The sequence below is a fragment of the Quercus robur genome, chromosome 12 (genome assembly GCF_932294415.1).
Source record: "Quercus robur chromosome 12, dhQueRobu3.1, whole genome shotgun sequence".
Lineage (NCBI taxonomy): Eukaryota > Viridiplantae > Streptophyta > Magnoliopsida > Fagales > Fagaceae > Quercus > Quercus robur.
The window spans coordinates 32,119,296-32,141,290 of NC_065545.1; the positions used below are offsets into that span (position 1 = coordinate 32,119,296).

Here is a 21,995-nt window from a genome sequence, read left to right on the forward strand (position 1 = left end):
CACTCTTGCTATGCCTGCTGATCCTTTACCTAAGAGGTCTACTAGGCTTTCCAAACCACCTGCTTATCTTCAAGCCTATAAGTGCAATGCTGTTTCTACCAAATATCTTATTGCCAATTATTTTTCCAATCTTAAATTGTCTTCTACCTATTCCCATTTTTGCAATAGTATTTCTGCTCTCAAAGTACATGTGTATTACCATTAAGCAGTTGGTGATCCAAATTGGGATGCTACCATGGCAGCTAAACTTTAGGCCTTAGAAGTCAATAACACAAAGTCTCTTGTCACTTTGCCACCCAATAAATGAGTTGTTGGTTGAAAGTGGGTGTTCAAAATCAAGTACAAGTCAGATGGCAGTGTGGAAAGGTACAAAGCAAGGTTGGTTGCCAAGGGTTATACTCAAAAAGAGGGTTTAGACTACATTGAAACCTTCTCACCTGTTGCAAAGATGGTGATTGTTAAACTCTTCTTGGCTTTGGCTGTTATGCATGGCTAGACTCTTCATCAATTAGATGTCAACAATGCTTTTCTTCATGGTGATTTACATGAAGAAGTGTACATGTCTCTTCATCTTGGCCTGCACAGCAGGGGGGAGCTTGTTTGTAAATTGAATAAGTCTTTATATGGCTTTAAGCAAGCCTCAAGACAATGGTATTTGAAATTTTTAACTACTCTATTGCAGCATGGTTTTCTGCAATCAAAAGCAAATTACTCCTTGTTCATCAAGTAGACTAGCACTTCTTTCATGGCACTTTTGGTATATATAGTTGATATACTCATTGCCAGCAATGATCCTCAAGCTGTAGCAGATTTGAAGGTGGTCTTGGACAAGAAATTTAAGTTGAAGGACCTGGGAAGCTTGAAATATTTCCTATGTTTGGAGGTTTCCAGATCTGAGAAAGGTATATCATTGTGTCAGAGGAAATATGCACTTGAAATAATCAATGATGTTGGGATGCTTGGCTGTAAGCCTATGAAAACTCCCATGGAAGTCTATTTAAGGCTCAACAATGATGACGGGAAGTTGCTGCCTGATGCTGGTATGTATAGAAGGTTAATAGGAAGGTTGTTGTTCCTTACTATTTCCAAACCAGACATTACTTACTCTATGCACAGATTAAGTCAGTTTATGTCTAAGCCTAGAAAGCCTCACCTCAAGGCAGCATATAGGGTGATTTAGTACCTCAAAGGAACCCCAGGTCAAGGGCTGTTTTTTCTTCTTCATCCAAATCCTTTCTACATAAAAAAGCATTTGCTAATGCAGATTGGGCAGCATGCATTGACTTAAGGAGATCCATTACAGGTTATTGTGTTTTCCTTGGTGATTTTTTAGTTTCCTGGAAATCAAAGAAGCAAAATACAGTGTCAAGATCTACAGCAGAAGCAAAATACAGAGCAATCGCAATTGCAATGTGTGAGTGACTTGGATTTTGTATTTTCTTAAGGATTTGAATGTCAAGTAAGATCAAGCTGCCTTACTATTTAGTGATAGTCAAGCAACAATTCATATAGGCACTAATCCAGTGTTCCATAAGCCTACAAAACACATAGAGATAAATTGCCACATTGTAAGAGATAAAGTGCAAGCTGGTGTTATAAAGCTCATGGACATTAGGACACAATCCTAGTTGGCAGATCTCTTGACCAAGGCTTTGAATTTGAACCAATTTTATAGTCTTCTTACTAGGATGGGCATTCTCAATATTCATTCTCATGATGTCCATCTTGAGGAGGAGTATCAAAAGTTAAAGAAACAGAAAAGAGAAGTATGTAGAAGCTGTAGAAAAGGAAGTTGAGAAGCTGCAGAAAAGGATGTAGGCTAAATGGCAAGTAGTTTTTGAGTAGTCTTTAGCAAAGCCCCTATTAAGTGAGCACGTGAGAAGCATGAGTGTAGTTAGTTGTGCTTCTCTGTTTTTTAGTTAGTTACAAGTTATTATTAGTTGTTAAGCAAGTTAGTTATAGTAGTTAGTCTCTCCCTCTCTCTCTGATTGTATATAAACTACTCTGTAATCATTATTTGTCAAGTTAATGAGAATTGATTTTTATTCTTAAGAAATTTCATAAATGTGACATCTCAAAACTTTTAATATTATTTCTCATTTTTATAATTTATTATTAGATAATAAAAAAATTAAGATCATATTAGTTTTTAGTCATTGGTTGTACTTGAGCAAAACATCCTTTTTCTCTTCTTTAAAATAAAAAAATTATTTAAAAAAAAAGGTGATTTTTTTTAGAGGGAAAAAAAAAAAAAAAAAGGTGATTCAAGAAGGGATACTTTGGGAAATAGACTTAAACTGTTATTGCCTGTACTGCTTATTTATTTATTCTACTTTGGTGTTGTCCTATCACTCTGTATATTGATAGCTGCCAACCCCCTCTTTATTTTCTCTCTCTCAAGTTAATTAAGCCAGCAGATAAAAAAAAAAGAATTTAATTAAGCCCGTGTTTGTCAATTCCGATAACCCATGCCTAGTAGATAAAAGATGGTAATTGAGTCTTAAACGTTGAAAACTCTTCTGCCAACGCTCTCATCGCTTGTTTATAAAACCTACTCAGGTTACTTAGATGAAAAGTAAATTTGTAGTTTGTTATCAACCTGGCGGCCATATTTCAATATTTGTTAGGACTCATATTAGATAAGACAAGAATTAATTGAGTCCTTACACACTGATGTCAACTCTTTTTGGCCGACCCTGTTAATGTATATTATGTTATGGGCTTTAGGCCCAATTAGGTTACTTGTATAGCACACTTGTACTTGTACTACATTCTACTTGTACTGCACACATATGCCTCCTATATAAAGGCAGTGATGTATATTCTTTTATTTTATGAAATACAATACAATTATTATGTATTTCTAACATGGTATCAGAGCCACTGCTCTGACCTTTTCTTAGCAGTCTTGTCTTCATTAGTGTGACTTCCTTTCTTTTACTAACGCTTCCGCCATCACAACTGCCGCCGCAGCCTCTCGCCGTTGAACCTCCGACGTCATCCAGCCGTCGTCCTTGGGTTCCGAACCTACAGCCGCCGTCGTTAAGGAGTTTCACACTGCACAGACCATTGCTCCTTGCATCACCGCTGCGAATATTGCTCCAATTTCATTTTTGAAGGTACCACTGAGATCGTCCTGCGCCGATCTACACATTCGTGGAAGCCTCCCCGCCATCGGAGACCACACGTGCCCCCACGCGCTGCTCAAAGCTGCTGCGACGCTGATCACGCGCCACCACGCGCCGCAGTTTCCTTGCACGCGCCGTTCACGCACCGCCACGCGCTGACACGCGCTTTCACGTGCCGGAACCTGGTTTGCTGACGTCATCCCCTCAACCACGTCAGCCCTAGCTGCGTCAGCATCCACTGTTCTGCTGACATCATCGCCACGTCATCCTGTGACGTCATTTGCTGACCGTTAACCGTTGACTGACCATTGACCGTTGACCAGCCGTTGACCGTTGACTTTTCCAGGGTTGACTTTTCTGTCCAGGTTCTCCTTACCCAGTTTTTCGCGTAGATTTCATTTGTGAAGTCTATTTTTGCATATTTTGCTTCAAAATGAAGAATAAGGACAAGTCTTCTTCCTCTTGCAACAATCGTTGCCGACAATCCAACAAACGTTTTTGCAATTTTTGCAAACGTTTTGGCCATAATATTGAGACTTGCTATAAACGCAACAAATCAGCTGTTTCCATTTCTGCTGCTACTGTTGCTAACACTGAGAGTGTCCAACCTATGGCTCTCGTCTCTGCAAAGTCTCAGTCTTCTGGATCCACTTTCACCATTTCCAGAGATGACCTTATAAATATCATCGCCAATGTCATTTGTACGGTTGGTAATGTATCTTATTCCTCTTCTCTCTCAGCTTTATCTGGTATGTCTCCTACCTCTTGGCTTATGGATTCTACTTGTTGCAATCACATGACACCTCACTCGTCCTTATTTTCTGACCTTAAACCTGCACCGCACCCTCTTAATATTCGCACAGCAAATGGTTCCACAATGTCTGGTCATAATATAGGTTTCGTTGTGACCTCCAATCTCTCGGTTCCTGGAGTCTTTAATATTCCTGACCTTTCTTATAATTTATTTTCTGTTGGACAATTAGTTGAGTTGGGTTATCGCATTATCTTTGATTATTCTAGGTGTATTGTGCAGGATCCGAGGACGGGACAGGAGCTTGGGACTGGTCCCAGAGTTGGGCGTATGTTTCCCATGGACAACCTTCGTCTTCCACTTGTTGCTCCTGTTTCTGTTGCTGCAGCTACTACAGCTTCTTCAATTCCTTCCCTTGCACTTTGGCATGCTCGACTTGGTCATGCATCTTCCTCTCGGGTACAACAATTAGCTTCTAGAGGTTTGTTAGGTTCAGTGTCTACAAAAAATTTTGATTGTGTTTCGTGCCAATTAGGAAAACAACCAGCTTTGCCTTTCAATACTAGTGAATCAATATCCACTGATATCTTTGACCTTATTCATTCTGATGTTTGGGGCCCTTCTTCTATCTCTAGTATTGGTGGGTCTCGATATTTTTGTTGTCTTTGTTGATGATTACTCTCGCTATAGCTGGATTTTTAATATGAAACATCGTTCTGAATTATTGCAAGTATATTCTAATTTTGCAAAAATGGTTGAAACTCAGTTTTCCAAATGCATCAAAATTTTTCGATTTGATAATGCTCTTGAATATACTCAATATGCTTTCCAAGCTGTTTTGCATTCCTATGGCACTGTTCATCAACTAACTTGTCCAGGTACCTCTCAGCAAAATGGTAGAGCCGAACGGAAACTTCGTCATATTCTTGACACTGTTCGTGCTCTTCTTCTCTCTGCCAAAGTTTCTGCTCCTTTTTGGGGCGAAGCTGCTCTTCATGCTGTTCATACTATTAATCGCATTCCGAGTCCGGTTATCCAAAATCAAACTCCATATGAGCGCCTTTTTGGGTCATCTCCAGACTATCACCACCTTCGCTCCTTTGGTTCTGCTTGTTTCGTTCTTCTTCAGCCACATGAGCATAACAAACTTGAGCCTCGGTCAAGGCTTTGTTGTTTTCTTGGCTATGGCAAAACTCAAAAGGGGTATCGGTGTTATGACCCTGTCTCTCATCGTCTTCGTGTTTCCCACAATGTTGTCTTTTGGAAACATCGCCTCTTTGTCGAGCTCTTTCACTTTCGTGCCTCCCTATCTTCCTCCTCTGTTTTATATCTTTTTCCAGATGAGGCACATATTCCTTCTGTAGCTGCTCCTGATCCTCCTGTAGTTGCTCCTGATTCTCTTGTAGACTTCTCTGTCCAACCACCAGATATCACTGATCCCTTTCCTAGTTCACCCTTTAATGAACAGGTGGAAGATGAACAGGTTGAAGACGAGCTACCCAACCCCAACCCTGAGCTTGGGTCCCCTGCTCCTGCTCCGCCTGAAGATCTTGCACAAGACATTCCACCTCGTCACTCAACTCGAGTAAGACCTATTCCTACACATTTACTTGACTATCATTGTTACACTACTCTTGCTACATTACATGAGCCTCACACCTATCGTGAGGCTTCCACTGACCCTTTATGGCAGATTGCAATGAAAGAGGAACTTGATGCATTATCTAAAAACCATACTTGGGATTTGGTGACACTCCCTCCCGGGAAAACTGTGGTTGGTTGTAAGTGGATCTACAAGATTAAGACTCGCTCTGATGGGTCCATTGAGCGCTACAAAGCTCGTCTTGTTGCAAAAGGTTTTACACAGGAGTATGGGATTGATTATGAAGAGACCTTTGCTCCGGTTGCTCGTATCTCATCTGTCCGTGCCCTTTTAGCTGTTACTGCTGCCCGTAAATGGGATCTTTTTCAGATGGATGTCAAAAATGCATTCCTTAATGGGGATTTACATGAAGAAGTTTATATGCAACCTCCTCCTGGTCTCTCTGTTGACTCAAACAAGGTTTGTTACCTTCGACGTGCACTTTTTGGCCTTAAACAAGCTCCACGAGCTTGGTTTGCCAAATTCAGCTCTACCATCTCTCATTTGAGTTACATGGCCAGTCATTATGATTCTGCCTTATTTCTTCGTCGCATTGACAAAGGCACTATTTTACTTCTCCTGTATGTGGATGATATGATCATAACTGGTGATGACCTCAATGGCATTCAAAAACTCAAGAATTTTCTCAGTCAGCAATTTGAGATGAAAGATCTTGGACATCTCAGCTACTTCTTGGGTCTTGAAATCACTCATTCTACTGATGGACTTTATCTTACTCAAGCTAAGTATGCTTCTAAACTCTTGTCTCGAGCTGGACTCACTGATAGCAAGACTGTTGACACTCCAGTTGAGCTTAATGCGCATCTGACTCCCTCAGGGGGGAAACCATTGTCTAATCCCTCTCTTTACAGACGATTGGTTGGCAGCCTAGTTTATCTCACAGTTACTCGTCCAGATATCTCCTATGATGTTCATCAGGTGAGCCAGTATCTGTCTGCTCCACGATCAACTCACTATGTTGCTGTTCTGCGCATTCTTCGATACTTGAAGGGCACCCTCTTTCATGGCATTTTCTACTTAGCTCAGTCTCCTCTTGTACTCCGTGCATTCTCTGATGCTGATTGGGCAGGAGATCCTACTGATCGCAGGTCTACTACAGGTTACTGTTTTCTCCTTGGTTCTTCTTTGATTTCTTGGCGAAGTAAGAAACAAACTTTTGTGGTCCGCTCCAGTACTGAAGCAGAGTATCGTGCTCTTGCTGATACCACATCTGAGCTCCTTTGGTTACGATGGCTCCTTAAGGATTTGGGTGTGTCCACCTCCTCTGCTACTCCCCTTTATTGTGACAACCAGAGTGCCATTCATATTGCTCATAATGATGTCTTTCATGAACGGACTAAACACATCGAGATTGATTGTCATTTTATCTGTTATCATCTTGTCCATGGTGCTCTTAAGCTTTTCTCCGTCTCCTCCAAAGATCAACTTGCAGATATCTTCACCAAGTCACTTCCTAAGGGACGCACTTGTGATTTGGTTGACAACCTCAAGTTGGTCTCACATCCACCTTGAGTTTGAGGGGGGCTGTTAATGTATATTATGTTATGGGCTTTAGGCCCAATTAGGTTACTTGTATAGCACACTTGTACTTGTACTACATTCTACTTGTACTGCACACATATGCCTCCTATATAAAGGCAGTGATGTATATTCTTTTATTTTATGAAACACAATACAATTATTCTGTATTTCTAACAGACCCTCTCATTGCTTGATTATGAAACCGACTTTGCACGCTACTCCCTTTGCATCCATATTCATTGATGAACGTGAACCCATTCGATATTCATTATTGACCAATTTTCAAGTTTCTTGAATATCCTTAAGGCATTGGGATTTTACATATTGGACGTATCATTGATTATTAAGATACATTTAAATCTCATATTACTCTTGACTTCTTGAGCTATTGGCTTTCCAAGCCTAAATTGATATTGTTTGTACCCACCATAATGGAATCTTTTGCCATTACGTTATGTCTATGATCCCACCCAGCATGGGGTAAGAGCTGTTTATTCGAATTATGTAATTGGTGTTATGAAAGTTGTGATGTTTTGATGGTAGAAGGGATTTTGACTGGTGGTGAGTGGTGATATATATTTTTAAGTAACCTTACCCATAAGGGCAATAAATGAGAGTAATCATTGATAGGCCAAAAAACGTATTGACTCCTTGTGATAAATTAATTGATTAATTAGCCAAGTTTATTAATTAATCAAATTAACATGCAATTGTACATGGTAGCACAAACAAATCACCAATAAACTAAAATATGCAACGGAAAATAAATTGACACAATGATTTGTTTACAATTGGGGAAAACTTACACGGCAAAAACCCCACCGAATGATTTTAAGGTCACCACTCCCGAGAATCTACTATTATTACAATAAGCGGTTACAAGTAAAGGAATCTCAGTACCTTATACCAACCTATAGTTGAACCCTTACCCCAATACCCAATTGGACTTGTTCTGTAGTGATAATCTCTCCTTTCAATGCACGGCTCCCAGTACGTGACTAACCAATTGTGCGGATCCCAGTACGCGACTTGATCACCAACTTGAGAAGGATGTTGGCTATAAAGTTCTTCAGTTCATCACATGATGAAGATCATGAAGTTGCTTGGTCACAAAACCCTATGGTGTACAAAACACAACAGCTTCTTCAAGAGAAAGAAGAGCTAGGGCAAAACTAAGTTTTCGGTCATACCTTTCTTCACACTATGGAATTGTACTCTTGTGCAACTTTTGTAACCTTTTACAATTCTCAAAATAATCTTTATATATGTTTAGGGTTGTGAGAAAAGAAAGCCCAAGTATACATTCACAGATTGGATGAAAATCAACTTGAAAAACTGAACTTCATAAACCTCGATAGATAGATATCTATCGAGCTAGCTATCAAGCCACGGGCTTCAGCAGCTTTTAAATCTCGATAGATGCTAGCTGTCGAGTTTTAAAATCTTGCATTTTCTCACTTAATTCTTGGACAGACTTGCATGCCTTTTACACTTGAACTTAAAACCTTGTTTCTTGAAGTATTAAACACATCCTAGATCTACCCAATTATAAGTAAAGTGCATTTTGTCAAAGGATTAGCCGATTACATAAAATAGTGACATATGTTCCTAACATTGAATCACATATGTCCTAATAATCTCCCCCTTTGGCAATCCGTGACAAAACCACAACAAACAAATGAACATATGAGAGAAGTCATAAATCACTCAACTCATACTCACTTGTTGAATACAATAAAATCTATTCTAACACAAACTCTTGAAAAACTTTGCAAGAAGAGAGTTTATGGCAAGTAGACTTTGATAACTTGTATTTCTGAAACACTTTAAACAAAACTCATCAAGGTATCTTAGTGTGAAACAGAAATAATAGATTGCATGCATTATATAAGAAACATGGGTATAAAGATAGAAAAGAAACAACACATGAAGAGATAGGTGAAAGAACATACATCAATATATATAAATCAAATATGAGTACAATGTATGTCAAAATGGTCACAAGACCAATATACAAGATGTAATGTATCTAAAATAGAGAGAAAAGAAAAAGATACATACAAGTTCTCTCTACATCCCTCAATGTACACTCTCCCTATCTCCTAAAGTAACCTTCCCCCTATGAGTATGACTACTCTCATCTCAAAACTACTCCCCCTTTTTGTCGCAAGTGACAAAAAGGTAAGTACATCAAGTAGACATCTCACCATCACTCGGTGAGCCATCATCATCAGCACTGCCGGAGCCATCATCACTCTCAGAATCCTTGGAAGAAGGAGAGGAAGCCATTGTGAAACCACCCATCACAGCATGTCGTCACGCAATACGACTGATACGGGTGTTCACCTGACACAACTCATCACTAAGAGTGTTAAGGTGAGCATCCATGTGGACAAGTTGTACCATGATGGCCTCAAGTGTCACTCCACTCGCTACTGAAGAAGGAGAAGAGGTGGATGGAGTGGTAGAAGCTGGAGGTGCGGCCATCTGTGTATGGGGCTACCTCGAGCGAAGCTGTGCAAAACTTCGCTTCACAGTAGCGATGTCAATGACACACATATACAAGAAATAGGGAGACTTAGGATAGGAGACAGAAAAGTGGCGAAGGAGTCTCGTGATAGCTGAAGGAAAAATGAGCTTATCATGAGTCGTCATGTCCTTATAGATATCTATATGGGAGAGTATAAAGTGTGAGGGGAAGTCAATAGTGAGACCCTCAATGAAAGACAACAAAAATCAAGCACGAGGCTTTGTGATAGTGTTATAGTAAGACAATGGACGAAGAATAAATGTCATCACCATGTTTAGGAATCTCAGACCTTTAGCAAAGGCCGAGCATGAGGTGTTTTGATAGTCACCCCATAAAGAAGGTGTCTCACAAAACAAAGACGAGAGTTCGTCCTTGGACACTGTCCTCAAACACTGACAGCTAGGGCAGTCAGGATGCGCTACCCTAGGCACATGTAGTACCTCGGAGACAATCTCCGGAGTAACTACCATGTGCGTAACCCGAACGCGAGTAGAAAACTGGGGTATAGAGTAATCAAATCCATGCATATTGGAGTAGAACTCTTGTATGATCATGGAAGGGCACATGACGGGGGTGCCACATAGTGACTCCCAACCCCTACTGTAGATGACAGTGGGTAGGTCAATGTTAAAGAAGTCTGACAGAACAACTTAGCGTTCCAAATGAATGCCGCATCGTGAAAAGTTCTCAAAGAAGTATGATTTGGCCTTCTCATCACAGAACCGGACGTGAGAGGGAGTGGGGTCAGAAGGAGAAGAAAAAGAAGATGCCTCGGAACGAAAAGGGTTTCGGGACGCAATAGACTTACGCTTAGGTGCCATAATGCAACTAATATAAAAGGGAAAGAAAGAAAGAGAGGGAGACAATCAGAAGAGTACCAAGCAATTTTAATATCAAATGATAAAAACAGGAAGGTATGTATGCATGAAAATGCATGAACATGTGACATGCAAATTTAAATACATCATAGGCTCAGCCCAATCCAAACCTACCAGCACACAACATAGTAGTAAAGTAAACACACATCTAAATGCTTGAAACATTGTTACAATGCAAGTGTGATGCAATGCATGAGGTTTAAAACTCACTTAAGCAACTCCCATCCCAAAAATTTCGCAAAACTTTCATCAATTTTGAAAAGCCCCAAAATTTTTCAAACAACCCAAAACCTAGATCTAAATGCATGAAATGCATGAAAAATGAGAGGTAGAAAGGTCATACCAAGTGATTAGAAGCAACAACAGGCCGAAAATCACGTGGAGTGAAGGTTTAGAGAGAGAAAAGTGAGTTTGGAAGGTGAAAAGCTTGAAAACTGTCGAGAGAGATCAAGGGTGTGAGATCTGAAATCGCGATGGCTCCTTATATAGGAGTCCATAAATCTCGATCGATTGAGAGCTGTCGAGAAGCTATAAAAGTTTAAAACGCGTGTTCCAGCTGTCGAACTTGCTATCAAGGATTAGAAAGGAGGTTTTCAACACAAAGAGGCTCGATGGATCGAGGTAGCTATCAAGCACCTATCGAGGAGACAAAAAGTTTCTCGATTGATCAAACTAGCTATCGAGAATGCGATAAAAAGAAGCTAAAGGGTCTCGATAGATAGCTTATCTATCAAGAGCTATCGAGAAGCTATCGAGATTGCTTAAAAATAGTTTTTCAAAGAAGAGAAAAACACAGATATGAATGCAATCAAACATGCTACTCAAACAAAGATTCAAACAACATTTTATGCTTTCAAAATCATCTCTCAACAATAAAAATGACCGCCATTTTAGATCCAAAACACACACACACACACACACAATAAGTCTAACCAATTTTATATTTCAAAAATAAGTTAAGACAGTTTAGTGAGCATACATTAACACAAGTATTCCGTGTGATGGCCAAATCACATTGTACCTGCACATGTATCAAGAGTAGCAAAGAATATTGCGTGTTGTGTGTGAAAAACATTGCAAGATTGCATAAGTGTCTACGTGTTATGACGATTTGAGATATGAGAAAATCACTTTAACTCACACACAATCATAACTGTTTGATGGGAACTATCACCTTCGAGGTACCTCCTATAACTCCCACATCTCCTAGAATACATGCTGGCAATCATATATAAAGTATTTTGATATTTTTTTTCTTTTATTTTTCTTTGCATATTTTTCTTTTTAAGCAAACCATGCATGAGCATATAAGAGAGAGAAAAGAAATACCCAATTATGTTAAGCATTTGACATTCCACTTTTGCTATGCCGAAGCATACAAATGTCATTTCATGATTGGCGGGTAACAATGATGAGATGGTTATTTATGCCTTTCTCTTAGGATTTTCTAGTCTTTCCCGTCAAAAAGAGTGATACGAGTGTTAAGTATAAGAGATCACTTAATCTTACTCATCACAAACACGAGCCACAAAGCTCACTTGCTTAGTTGTGCATAGAGATGCTCATCTAAGCTACAAAAGATACAAAGTTTAGAAAACTTTGTTTCAATGGTTATCCAAGGTACACAAGTACCAATGTACACATACACACACTGTTTTTGTATTTTTCTGATTTTTCAATTTTTTTTATATGAAAAAAAAAAAAAAACAAATCTGAAAAGAAAACAAACAAAAAAAAAATTAAACAAAACAATGCATAAAACTATACTGACTCAAAACAATAAAGCAAAACACACAAGTAATGTAAAACAAAAATACAAAGGGGAGAGAGAATAAGTGATGGAATCACTTGGAGCCATTTTCCTTCCACACCTTAGAAGAACCTTTTCATTTAGCGAACCCTTGATCCAGTGGTAAGGAGGAAGAGTTAAAACCGTTGAAGTTCGAAAGGAACATTAGGATTTTGAGAAGATCTCCAAGAGGAGTAAAAGAGGATGGAAACTGACTCTAGTCTCCTGACGCGATCATGCTGTTGCTCTTTTGAGTGGCTAACCACTTTTAGCAACTAGGTCGAGTATGTCCAGCTGCGCCACAGTGATGGCATAAATGTTGCTTTTTCTGTTTAGGCTTTTAAGAGTTTCCCTTCTTAGCCCTAGGGTTTTTAATCTCTTTCTTATCAAGCTTAGGGGGTGCTCCTAAGATAGATTTACCCTTGTCTATGTTCTCACTAGCTAATTCATTTTTAACATTATTATTCTCAGTTTCAATATTATTAGCAGAAGGAACAAAAACAGTAGTACTAGTAGAAGCAATACTAGAAGAAGAGAAATCATACCCTAAACCGATTCGATCGGAAGCCGATTTCTGAAGTCTGAGCATCTCATCGAGCTTAGCACTTGAAGTCCTTTCCAATTGAGCTCCAACTTGGAACAGTTCTGCCTCAGGCTTCTTGATCTTCTCAGCCAAGAAATTATTCTTAAATCTCAATGCTCCAATAGTCTGATTGGCTTCATCAAACTTTGTAGAGATTTCTTCTTAGTCAAGCTCCTTATCACTAAGCTTCTTGGTGGCTAACCTATACAATTTCTCATGCTTTTCTGATACCTTGTATAACTTTGCATAGGCTGTGTGCATGTCATCTTGTTCATCCATCTTCTCAAACTTAGACTCTACCAATTCTTCCTCTTTATCCACATCTTCAATAATCTCTTTAGTAGGATTTACGGTAGTAGTGAAGGAATTTAGGATTCCATTGTCCTCATTATTGGAGTCATTCTTAGGCTTAATGTCGCTCAAGGTAGCAGCAAGTGCCTTACTTTTTCCAATGGGCTTGAGATAAGTAGGGCACACTTGTTTCATGTGACCGAAACCTTAACACCCAAAGCACTTTAGTCCTGAGGGAACAGTGTACTAACCGCCATCCCTAGCATCCTTCTTCCCTTTGTCTTGGCTCTTAGACTGAGAAGAACTCGACTGTCTACGGTCCTTGTCAAAGCCCTTTGCATTGGCATTCTTCATAAACTTCTTGAATTCCCTGGTGATGTAGGACTTCATCTTAGAATCTTCATCATCAAAAGACTCATCAATATCACTGCTCTTGGCTTTCAAAGCCATGCTCTTGCTCTTGCTTGATTTCCCTATCCTCGTCAAACCCAACTCATAGGTCTGTAGATTTCCAACCAACTCAGTCAAAGGAATCTTGTCAATGTCCTTTGATTCCTCAATGGCAGTGATCTTGGCATGGAATCTCTTGGGTAGATATTTGAGCACCTTTCTCACAATCTTGGGTTCAGGAATGGTTTCCCTAAGATTAAAATCTGAGTTCACTATGTCCTTGAGCTTGGCATAGAACTCATCAAACGACTCATCCTCCTCCATCTTGATCTCTTCAAAGCTTGTAATGAGCCTCAGAAGTTTTGAATCCTTGACAGCCTTGGTTCCTTCATAGGTTGTCTAGAAGATGGTCCATGCTTCCTTTGCAGTTTCAGTGGAGGATATCTTCTTGAACTCCTTATTCGTGACTGCACTGAATAGAGCATTCAATGCCCTGTTGTTGAAGTTTGCCGCCTTGATCTTAACATCATCCCAATCGGCCAGCACTTCTATAGGCTTGGTCCAGCCTATCTCTACAACTTGTCACACTTTCTTATCTAAAGACTGTAAGAAAACTCTCATGCGTACTTTCCAGTATACATAGTTAGTGCCATCAAATAATGAAGGTATAATAAGAGACTGTCCTCTATCCATGACAAACAGGGGTCAATGGATCACACAACAAAGATTAACCCTAATCAAAGTGTGCCTACTCTAATACCATTTGATAGGCCAAAAATGTATTGACCTCTTGTGATGAATTAATTGATTAATTAGCCAAGTTTATTAATTAATCAAATTAACATGCAATTGTATGTGGTAGCACAAACAAATCACCAATAAACTAAAGTATGCAGCGGAAAATAAATTGACACAGTAATTTATTTACGAATAGGAAAAACCTACAAGGTAAAAACCCAACCGGATGATTTTAAGGTCACCACTCCTGAGAATCCACTATTATCACAACAAGCGGTTACAAATAAAGGAATCCCAATACCTTATACCAACTTACAGTTGAACCTTTACCCCAATACCTAATTGGACTTGTTTTGTAGTGACAATCTCTCCTTTCAATGCACGGCTCCCAGTACATGACTAACCAATTGCGCGGATCCCAATACGCGACTTGATCACCATCTTGAGAAGGATGTTGGCTGCAAAGTTCTTTAGTTCATCACACGATGAAGATCATGAAGTTGCTTGCTTACAAAACCCTATGGTGTACAAAACACAGCAGCTTCTTCAAGAGAAAGAAGAATTAGGGCAAAACTAGATTTCCGGTCACACCTTTCTTCACACTATGGAATTGTGCTCTTGTGCAACTTCTGTAACCTTTTACGGCCCTCAAAATAATCTTTATATATGTTTAGGGTTGTAAGAAAAGAAAGCCCAAACATACATTCACGGATTGGATGAAAATCAGCTTGAAAAACTGAACTTCATAACCTCAATAGATAGCCATCTATCGAGCTAGCTGTCGAGTCATGGGCTTCAACAACTTTTAAATCTCGATAGAAACATGAAATTCAATGGTTAAATTTTTAAAATTCACACCAAAAAAAGAGATATATGAGAGGTTTGAAAAGTTTCTCTCCAAACAAGTTTGGAGAGAAACTTTGCTCATTAAACATATCCACCGTTCAGACCACACATGCATCTAAAATGTAATGGTGGAACAATTAGGAATTCTATTATTATAATCTGCTAGCTAATTAAATATTCAAACCAAGCACAAACCTATTGCAACAAGAGATTTAACGAATTGATATTGTTTGTGCAAGCCAGTCATGTATATAAGTAGTAAGAAATCATGCATACTACTTAGGAAATAGATTAATTTCCGAACTTAGTAACATGAGCGTGTAACTATCTAGAGCATTAAAGTAGTTGAAGGGGCATTAAAGTTGTTGAAGGTAGGGTGAAATCAGCTAAGTGGGATGAGGTGGGTGTTGGTCTATCATACATGGCACACAGGGTCTTGCGGTTCTGGCCGTGCCATGCTATAACAGGGGGCCCTCTCAACTTGCCCCTTACCCTTGGGTTAAACAACAATTAATCCCCTCTACCACAACATTGGTAGTCAAATATCACACATAATATATTAAGAAAATTGATCAATAGCCAAGCTTAGTAACATAAGTTTGTAACCAAATGGAGCATTAAAGTAGTTTAAGTAGGGTGGATCCAGCTAGAGGTGGGATGAGGTGACTATTAGTTTGTCCCGCATGGTATACAGGGTCTTGTGGTTCTGGTCATGCTATGATTTTGGCCGTGCCGTGCTATAACGAGAGTCTGTCTCAACTTTCCCTCGCCCTGGTGTGGGTAGTCAAATATCATAAATAAAATATTTAAGAAATATATCAAAATAGCTAAGATTAGTAATTAATGTAAGCGTGTAACCAAATGGGGCAATAAAATAGTTAAAGGTAGGTAGGTTGGTGAAAGTTCAAATATGTGTATAAATACCCTTGAACGTTTAGACCCCCAATTTACAAATTATCAATTCAAGCTTTATATCAAACAATTAATGTGTGGAACATGAACAAAAGCTTAATACAGAATTGGTAAACAATCTATGCCAATTAAAAACACATCCATAGCAGAAAATAAAAGGCAAAGATAAAGGGAAGAAAGATGCAAACACAAAGACAACACTCGATGTGTTATCGAAGAGGAAACCAAAGCCCTCGGCGTAAAACCTCTCCGCCGCCCTTCAAGCGGTCAATAATCCACTAGAAAATGTAGTTGGGATACACGAACAGCAATAGACCCTCCAAGTCTAATCTACCCGATGTACCTAAGCCCTCCAAGCTTCCTACTCCAATGAGGTTGCGCCGAACCTTTTTCTTTTCTAGCTTACCGGATTCCGCTATAATCCATAGCATCCACCATCCTTGGCATCTTCCAATGCTTCCCAAAGCTCCAAAAACACTCAACACTCTAAATGGGTGTGGGTAGTGTTTGGATAGAAATCTCCTCTCAATAGGTATGACAATGAGAGAGGGAATGAGAAGAGACTACAAAAATTTCTCTCTAAGAATGAGTAGCTCTCTCTAATTGGGTGAGTGTTTTTAAGAAACCTCTCTTAGGGTTTTTCTTTTTGAATGGTCACTCATATTTTGTGAGAATGAGGGGTATTTATACTGGTGTGAGAATGGAATGCGAAGAGTCAGTTTTTCCAAAACAGGACTAGCTGGCGACTTGACCATAAAATGCATGATGATATGACATTTAATGCATGAAAGGTCCTACAAAGATCGAAAAAATTAAATCAAGGACCAAAAAGAGCACAAGCTCAACCATATGAACCCTTCCTCATCCAAACGGAACGATTGTTTGGAATGAGTGTCTCAAGAGAAGCGAGACGAGGGTTGGAAGAATGAGAACCGGAGATGCACATAGTCAAGGAGTTAAGAGCATTAAACATTTTCTTTAACAACATGCTATTTTCACTCAAAACCGGTTTACTCTTTTTAGCACAACTTCCAAAAAGCTCAAGTTTTTCTTTTCTTTTGATTCTTTTAAAAGCATGAAACTTAGAGCATTGAGGTCTTAGATAACCAAAGGCACCACAATGGTGACAAACAATGTGTTTAGGTCCACTAGGCTTTTTGGGAAGGGATCTAGCAACATGGTTTTGGGAGATTCTAGCCTTTTGCCCTTAATTTTTTAAAAATTTAGCAATATGCCCCTATTTCGAAACTATATAGGGATATGCCCCTGTTTCGATACTCGATTAACTTAAAATCGAGTTTCAATAAAATACTCGATTCATAGAAAATCGAGTTATGCCGAATAAAACTAAAAAAAAAAAAAGCATGGAACTCGATTTTAGGGAAGTCGAGTTCCAAAACGTCATTATAGGGCTTAAAAACGCCACTATAGGGCCCCTTGAACCTGGTATGGGGACTTATAAAAAAATTTTGCAGGAAAACGCCGCTATAGGGCCCTAAAACGTCACTATAGGGCTTAAAAACGCCACTATAGGGCTCCCAGAACAGGGCGAGTACACTCATAAAAAAAATTTGCAGGAAAACGCCGCTATAGGGATTTAAAACGTCACTTTAGGGCTTAAAAACGCCACTATAGGGCACCTTGAGTATGGGCCAATCACACTTATAAAAAAATTTGCAGGAAAACGCTGCTATAGGACTTTAAAACGTCACTATAGGGCTTAAAAACGCCACTATAGAGCTCCTTGAATATGGGGCGATCATACTTATAAAATTTTTTTTTCGCCTGGAACTCGATTTCCTAAAACTCGAGTTCCATGCAAATTTTTTTTTTCTTTTTATATTTTTTTTAAGTTTGATCGGGCATAACTCGATTTTCTACAAATCAAGTATTTAATTGAACTCGATTTTAGGATAATCGAGTATCGAAACAGGGGCACGCTCCTATATAGTTTGCAAACAAGGGCATATTGCCAATTTTTAAAAAAAATTAAGGGTAAAAGGCCAGAATCTCCCATGGTTTTGTTCCCTCTTCAACTTATGACATTGAGGTCTTATATGACCAATCACACCGCAATGGTGGCAAGTTGGAACAAACTTAGATTCATTCAAAACCTTAGATTGAGACCTAAACGAAGGCTTTGACTTAACAGCCTTTCTCTCCACCTTTTGATTTCTTTTATGTGGAGGAATGTACATCGATTTGTCCTTTAAGGTAGAACACACACTAGGCACAAAATCGGGTACCACAACATGATTGCAACAAATATTTTCATCATTTTTAACAATAGGTTCAGCAATCAAACACTTGGCATGCATCTTAAGAGATTCATTTTCACATTTAAGATCATCAACAAGTTTGTTAAACAAAACAAGTTTAGCATCCAAGTCCATATTCAAACATTCAAACTCTTTCAGCTTTTCAAGAGAAATTTCAGCAAGTTTTTTATATTTCTCAACCAATTTGTTGGATTCATTGAGCTTAGCAATCAAATCATCATTTTCAAAAAATAACTTGCTCAAATTCTTTTGAAACTTCTTAGCATTTTTCTTCAAGAGTTTGTCAACAACACCCATAGATTCAAATAACATGTCATCACACTTATGAGGATTAACACTCATAGAGGCATTTTCACAAACACGTGGCATGTTACATTCATCACCAACCAAATCATACAAAGAGGCATACAAAGCACAATCCATGGCAAATAAACACAAGGGGTCAAGGATCACACTTAGGTATTTAAACCACAACAAGTGTACCTGCTCTAATACCAATTGAAAGTTCAAATATGTGTATAAACACCCTTGAACATTTAGACCCCCAATTTACAAATTACCAATTCAAGCTTTATATCAAACAATTAATGTGCGGAACATGAACAAAAGCTTAATACAAAATTGGTAAACAATCTATGCCAATTAAAACCACATTCATAGCAGAAAATAAAAGGCAAAGATAAAGGGAAGAGAGATGCAAACACAAGGACAACACTCGATGTGTTATCGAAGAGAAAACCAAAGCCCTCGGCGTAAAACCTCTTCGCCGCCCTCCAAGCGGTCAATAATCCACTAGAAAATGTAGTTGGGATACATGAACAGCAATAGACCCTCCAAGCCTAATCTACCCGATGTACCTAAGCCCTCCAAGCTTCTTGCTCCAACGAGGTTGCGTCGAACCTTTTTCTTTTCTAGCTTACCGGATTCCGCTATAATCCATAGCATCCGCCATCCTTGGCATCTTCCAATACTTTCCAAAGTTCCAAAAACACTCAACACTCTAAATGGGTGTGGGTAGTGTTTGGATAGAAATCTCCTCTCAATAGGTATGACAATGAGAGAAGGAATGAGAAGAGACTACAAAGATTTCTCTCTAAGAATGAGTAACTCTCTCTAATTGGGTGGGTGTTTTTAAGAAACCTCTCTTAGGGTTTTTCTTTCTAAATGGCCATTTATATTTTGTGGGAATGAGGGGTATTTATACTGGTGTGAGAATGGAATGCGAAGAGTCAGTTTTTCCAAAACAGGGCTGGCTGGCGACTTGACCTCGCGACTTAACTGAGTCGCGAGTTCAAGCCGCGAGCTAACTGAGTGGCCAGTCTGGATTTTTGTCCTGCAGAGCTCCAGCTGGCATGACTGTTCAGCTCCCCTGCATGCTCTGTGCGTGTGCAACTTTTGGCGGCTTGCAAGCCGCGAGCCTCCCGCGAGATCCAACCGCGAGTCCCTGCTTCACTGCACAGTCTTGAGCATTTCTTCACACTCTCTCACACACTACCCTTACATGATTCCCACCTAAATACAGGGTTTCTAAATGTTGTATTACAAGCAAATTTGTCACGGAATAAAGCCAATACATGGTTGATTAAATTCAACCTTATAGTTGGAACCAGCTATATGGGATGAGGTAGTTGTTGATCTATCCCGCATGGCACACAAGATCTTGTAGTTTTGGTTGTGCCATGCTACAACGAGAGGCCGTCTCAACTTGCCTCTCATCCTTCTGTTAAAGGGTATGCCCCATCCATTATTGGAGGGTAATTCTTCATATCCAATTGAAAAAATAAAAAATTAAAAAAAATTTTAAAAAAAGGTCAATAGGTTTCATCTTATTAGTCTACGTTTGGATACAGCTTATTTTGCTGAAAACTGAAAACAATAAAAAAATAATTTTTTTTACTGTTTATTACTGTTTGACATTGTTCATCGGCCTAAATAACGTGCAATACAAACAGACCTTTAGTTCCTAATAAGTACCGTGGAAGCAACAAACTTCCCATTCGCTACGCATCATGACAATGGATGTACGAAGGGACGTATTATAAACTTTAGATTAATATAATATTGCAATTTTCCTTTGCACCAAACAAAACAATATAGGGTATTATCTTATAGCTAGTAGAATTAAGATGGCTCCACCTGGTATGGATTAGAGAAAAAATAACATATATACTCTAGACATTGTTTGACAAGGGATTTTCGGCCAGATGCACAATTTTGTATAAAGTGCAATATAATATTATTAATGGAGCCCGTGGTTGGTTTTAGGGCTGCCCGTGACACTTCTTGCATCAGCAACTTCTGATTAGAACATGCCAACCTTGAAGGCTTTTTAGCAATAGAAAAGTGAAAATGTGGAGGGATGAAATGCTGCCAATTAAAACAAAAAGTGACAAACAACCAAAAGAAAAAAAAAATTTGCCCAAATTTATTAAAAAATAAAAAATGATGTAAAAAAAAAATCATATCTAGTTAAACAATAAAACAAAACAAAGTATTGTCATGCCATGGCCCTGAAAAAAAAAGGGGGGGGGGGGGGGGGCAATGTCCAGAAAAGCAAAAGAAAAAAATAAAATAAAAGAAGAGCCATCGTTGTCTAGGAAAGCAAAAACTTAAAAATAAAAATAAAAAAGACAATTGGACGAAATCCAAGTGCACATGGGTATTTTTGTCAATCAAGCAAATCAAACTCTCCCCTTCAGTTTTCTCTATATTTTGGGGAAAAAATATTTTGTTGGTTCTGAGAAGAAAACACACAGGCCCCATCACATTTTTTTCCCCTCCCCCTCTCAACCAAACACCCATTAAAATTTCTCTCTCCACTTTTCTCTCCTAAATTTTCTATCCTCCCTAAAATCCCTCCAAACAAACATACCCTTAGCAAACTGCTATATATAAGAAGAAAGCAAACTTATTACCAGTTAGTTAAATTGATACTCAACAAGAAAGGAATAGCTAATAGCTTAATTTGTTTATAAGGTGAACAAGTTAAGTGAATGCACAAGTTTAAACCAATTGCAATATGGAAGATGTTCTTCCATTAAATTGAAAGTCTTTCACCATCATATTAATTGTTCATAGCCCTTCAGGGAAGTTCTCTTTGGATGATCATGATGTAATTAAGTTTTCTGGAAGTTTAATTAGATTCGTTTGGCTATAGCTGCAAGGTTGATCATTAAGTACGGTCAAGATTGGCAGGAAAACAAAAATAGAAAAACGTGAGAGTGAGCGATCTGTGAAATAGATTGTGAAGTGACATCAAAGAAGACTTTTATTCTCGCAATGAAAAGTAAAAATTAACTGGATTTTCTATTAGTCGTTGGAAGTATACAATTATGATGTAGCCTGATTTGGAAGGAACCGTTAGAAGAATCGGCTTTTGATCAGAAGGCCAGGGAAATTAATGATCCCACGAATGATGCTACCAAGAGAGATTCAAATTCAAACATCTTGATTCTGTGAGGTGCACTAGATTAGGGGATCACAGTAGTTCAAATAGATCCCACGATTGATGCCAGGTCTAGGCCTTAGTAACATGGCAATTTGTCAAGACCCACCTCACATGCATCCAAAACTTGGCCTTGAATTTGCTTGCTTTTGCCAGCTAAAATTTCAAGATGTGTAAGAAACATGGTGTCAGGGTTTATTTCGTGATAATAATTTAAGTATATTCTCATAACATCACATCAAATACCTCAC

The 21,995-nt window shown here is 38.8% G+C and overlaps 1 protein-coding gene across 1 annotated transcript; it reads left to right on the forward strand.

Annotated features, from left to right (window-relative positions):
* The first annotated feature begins 745 nt into the window (after positions 1 to 745).
* On the forward strand, positions 746 to 1,422 carry LOC126708387 (uncharacterized mitochondrial protein AtMg00810-like). The gene is made up of 2 exons (XM_050408176.1): positions 746 to 1,040; positions 1,334 to 1,422. Exons 1-2 carry the CDS (start codon positions 746 to 748, stop codon positions 1,420 to 1,422), a joined length of 384 nt encoding a protein of 127 aa, XP_050264133.1.
* The last annotated feature ends 20,573 nt before the right edge of the window (positions 1,423 to 21,995 follow it).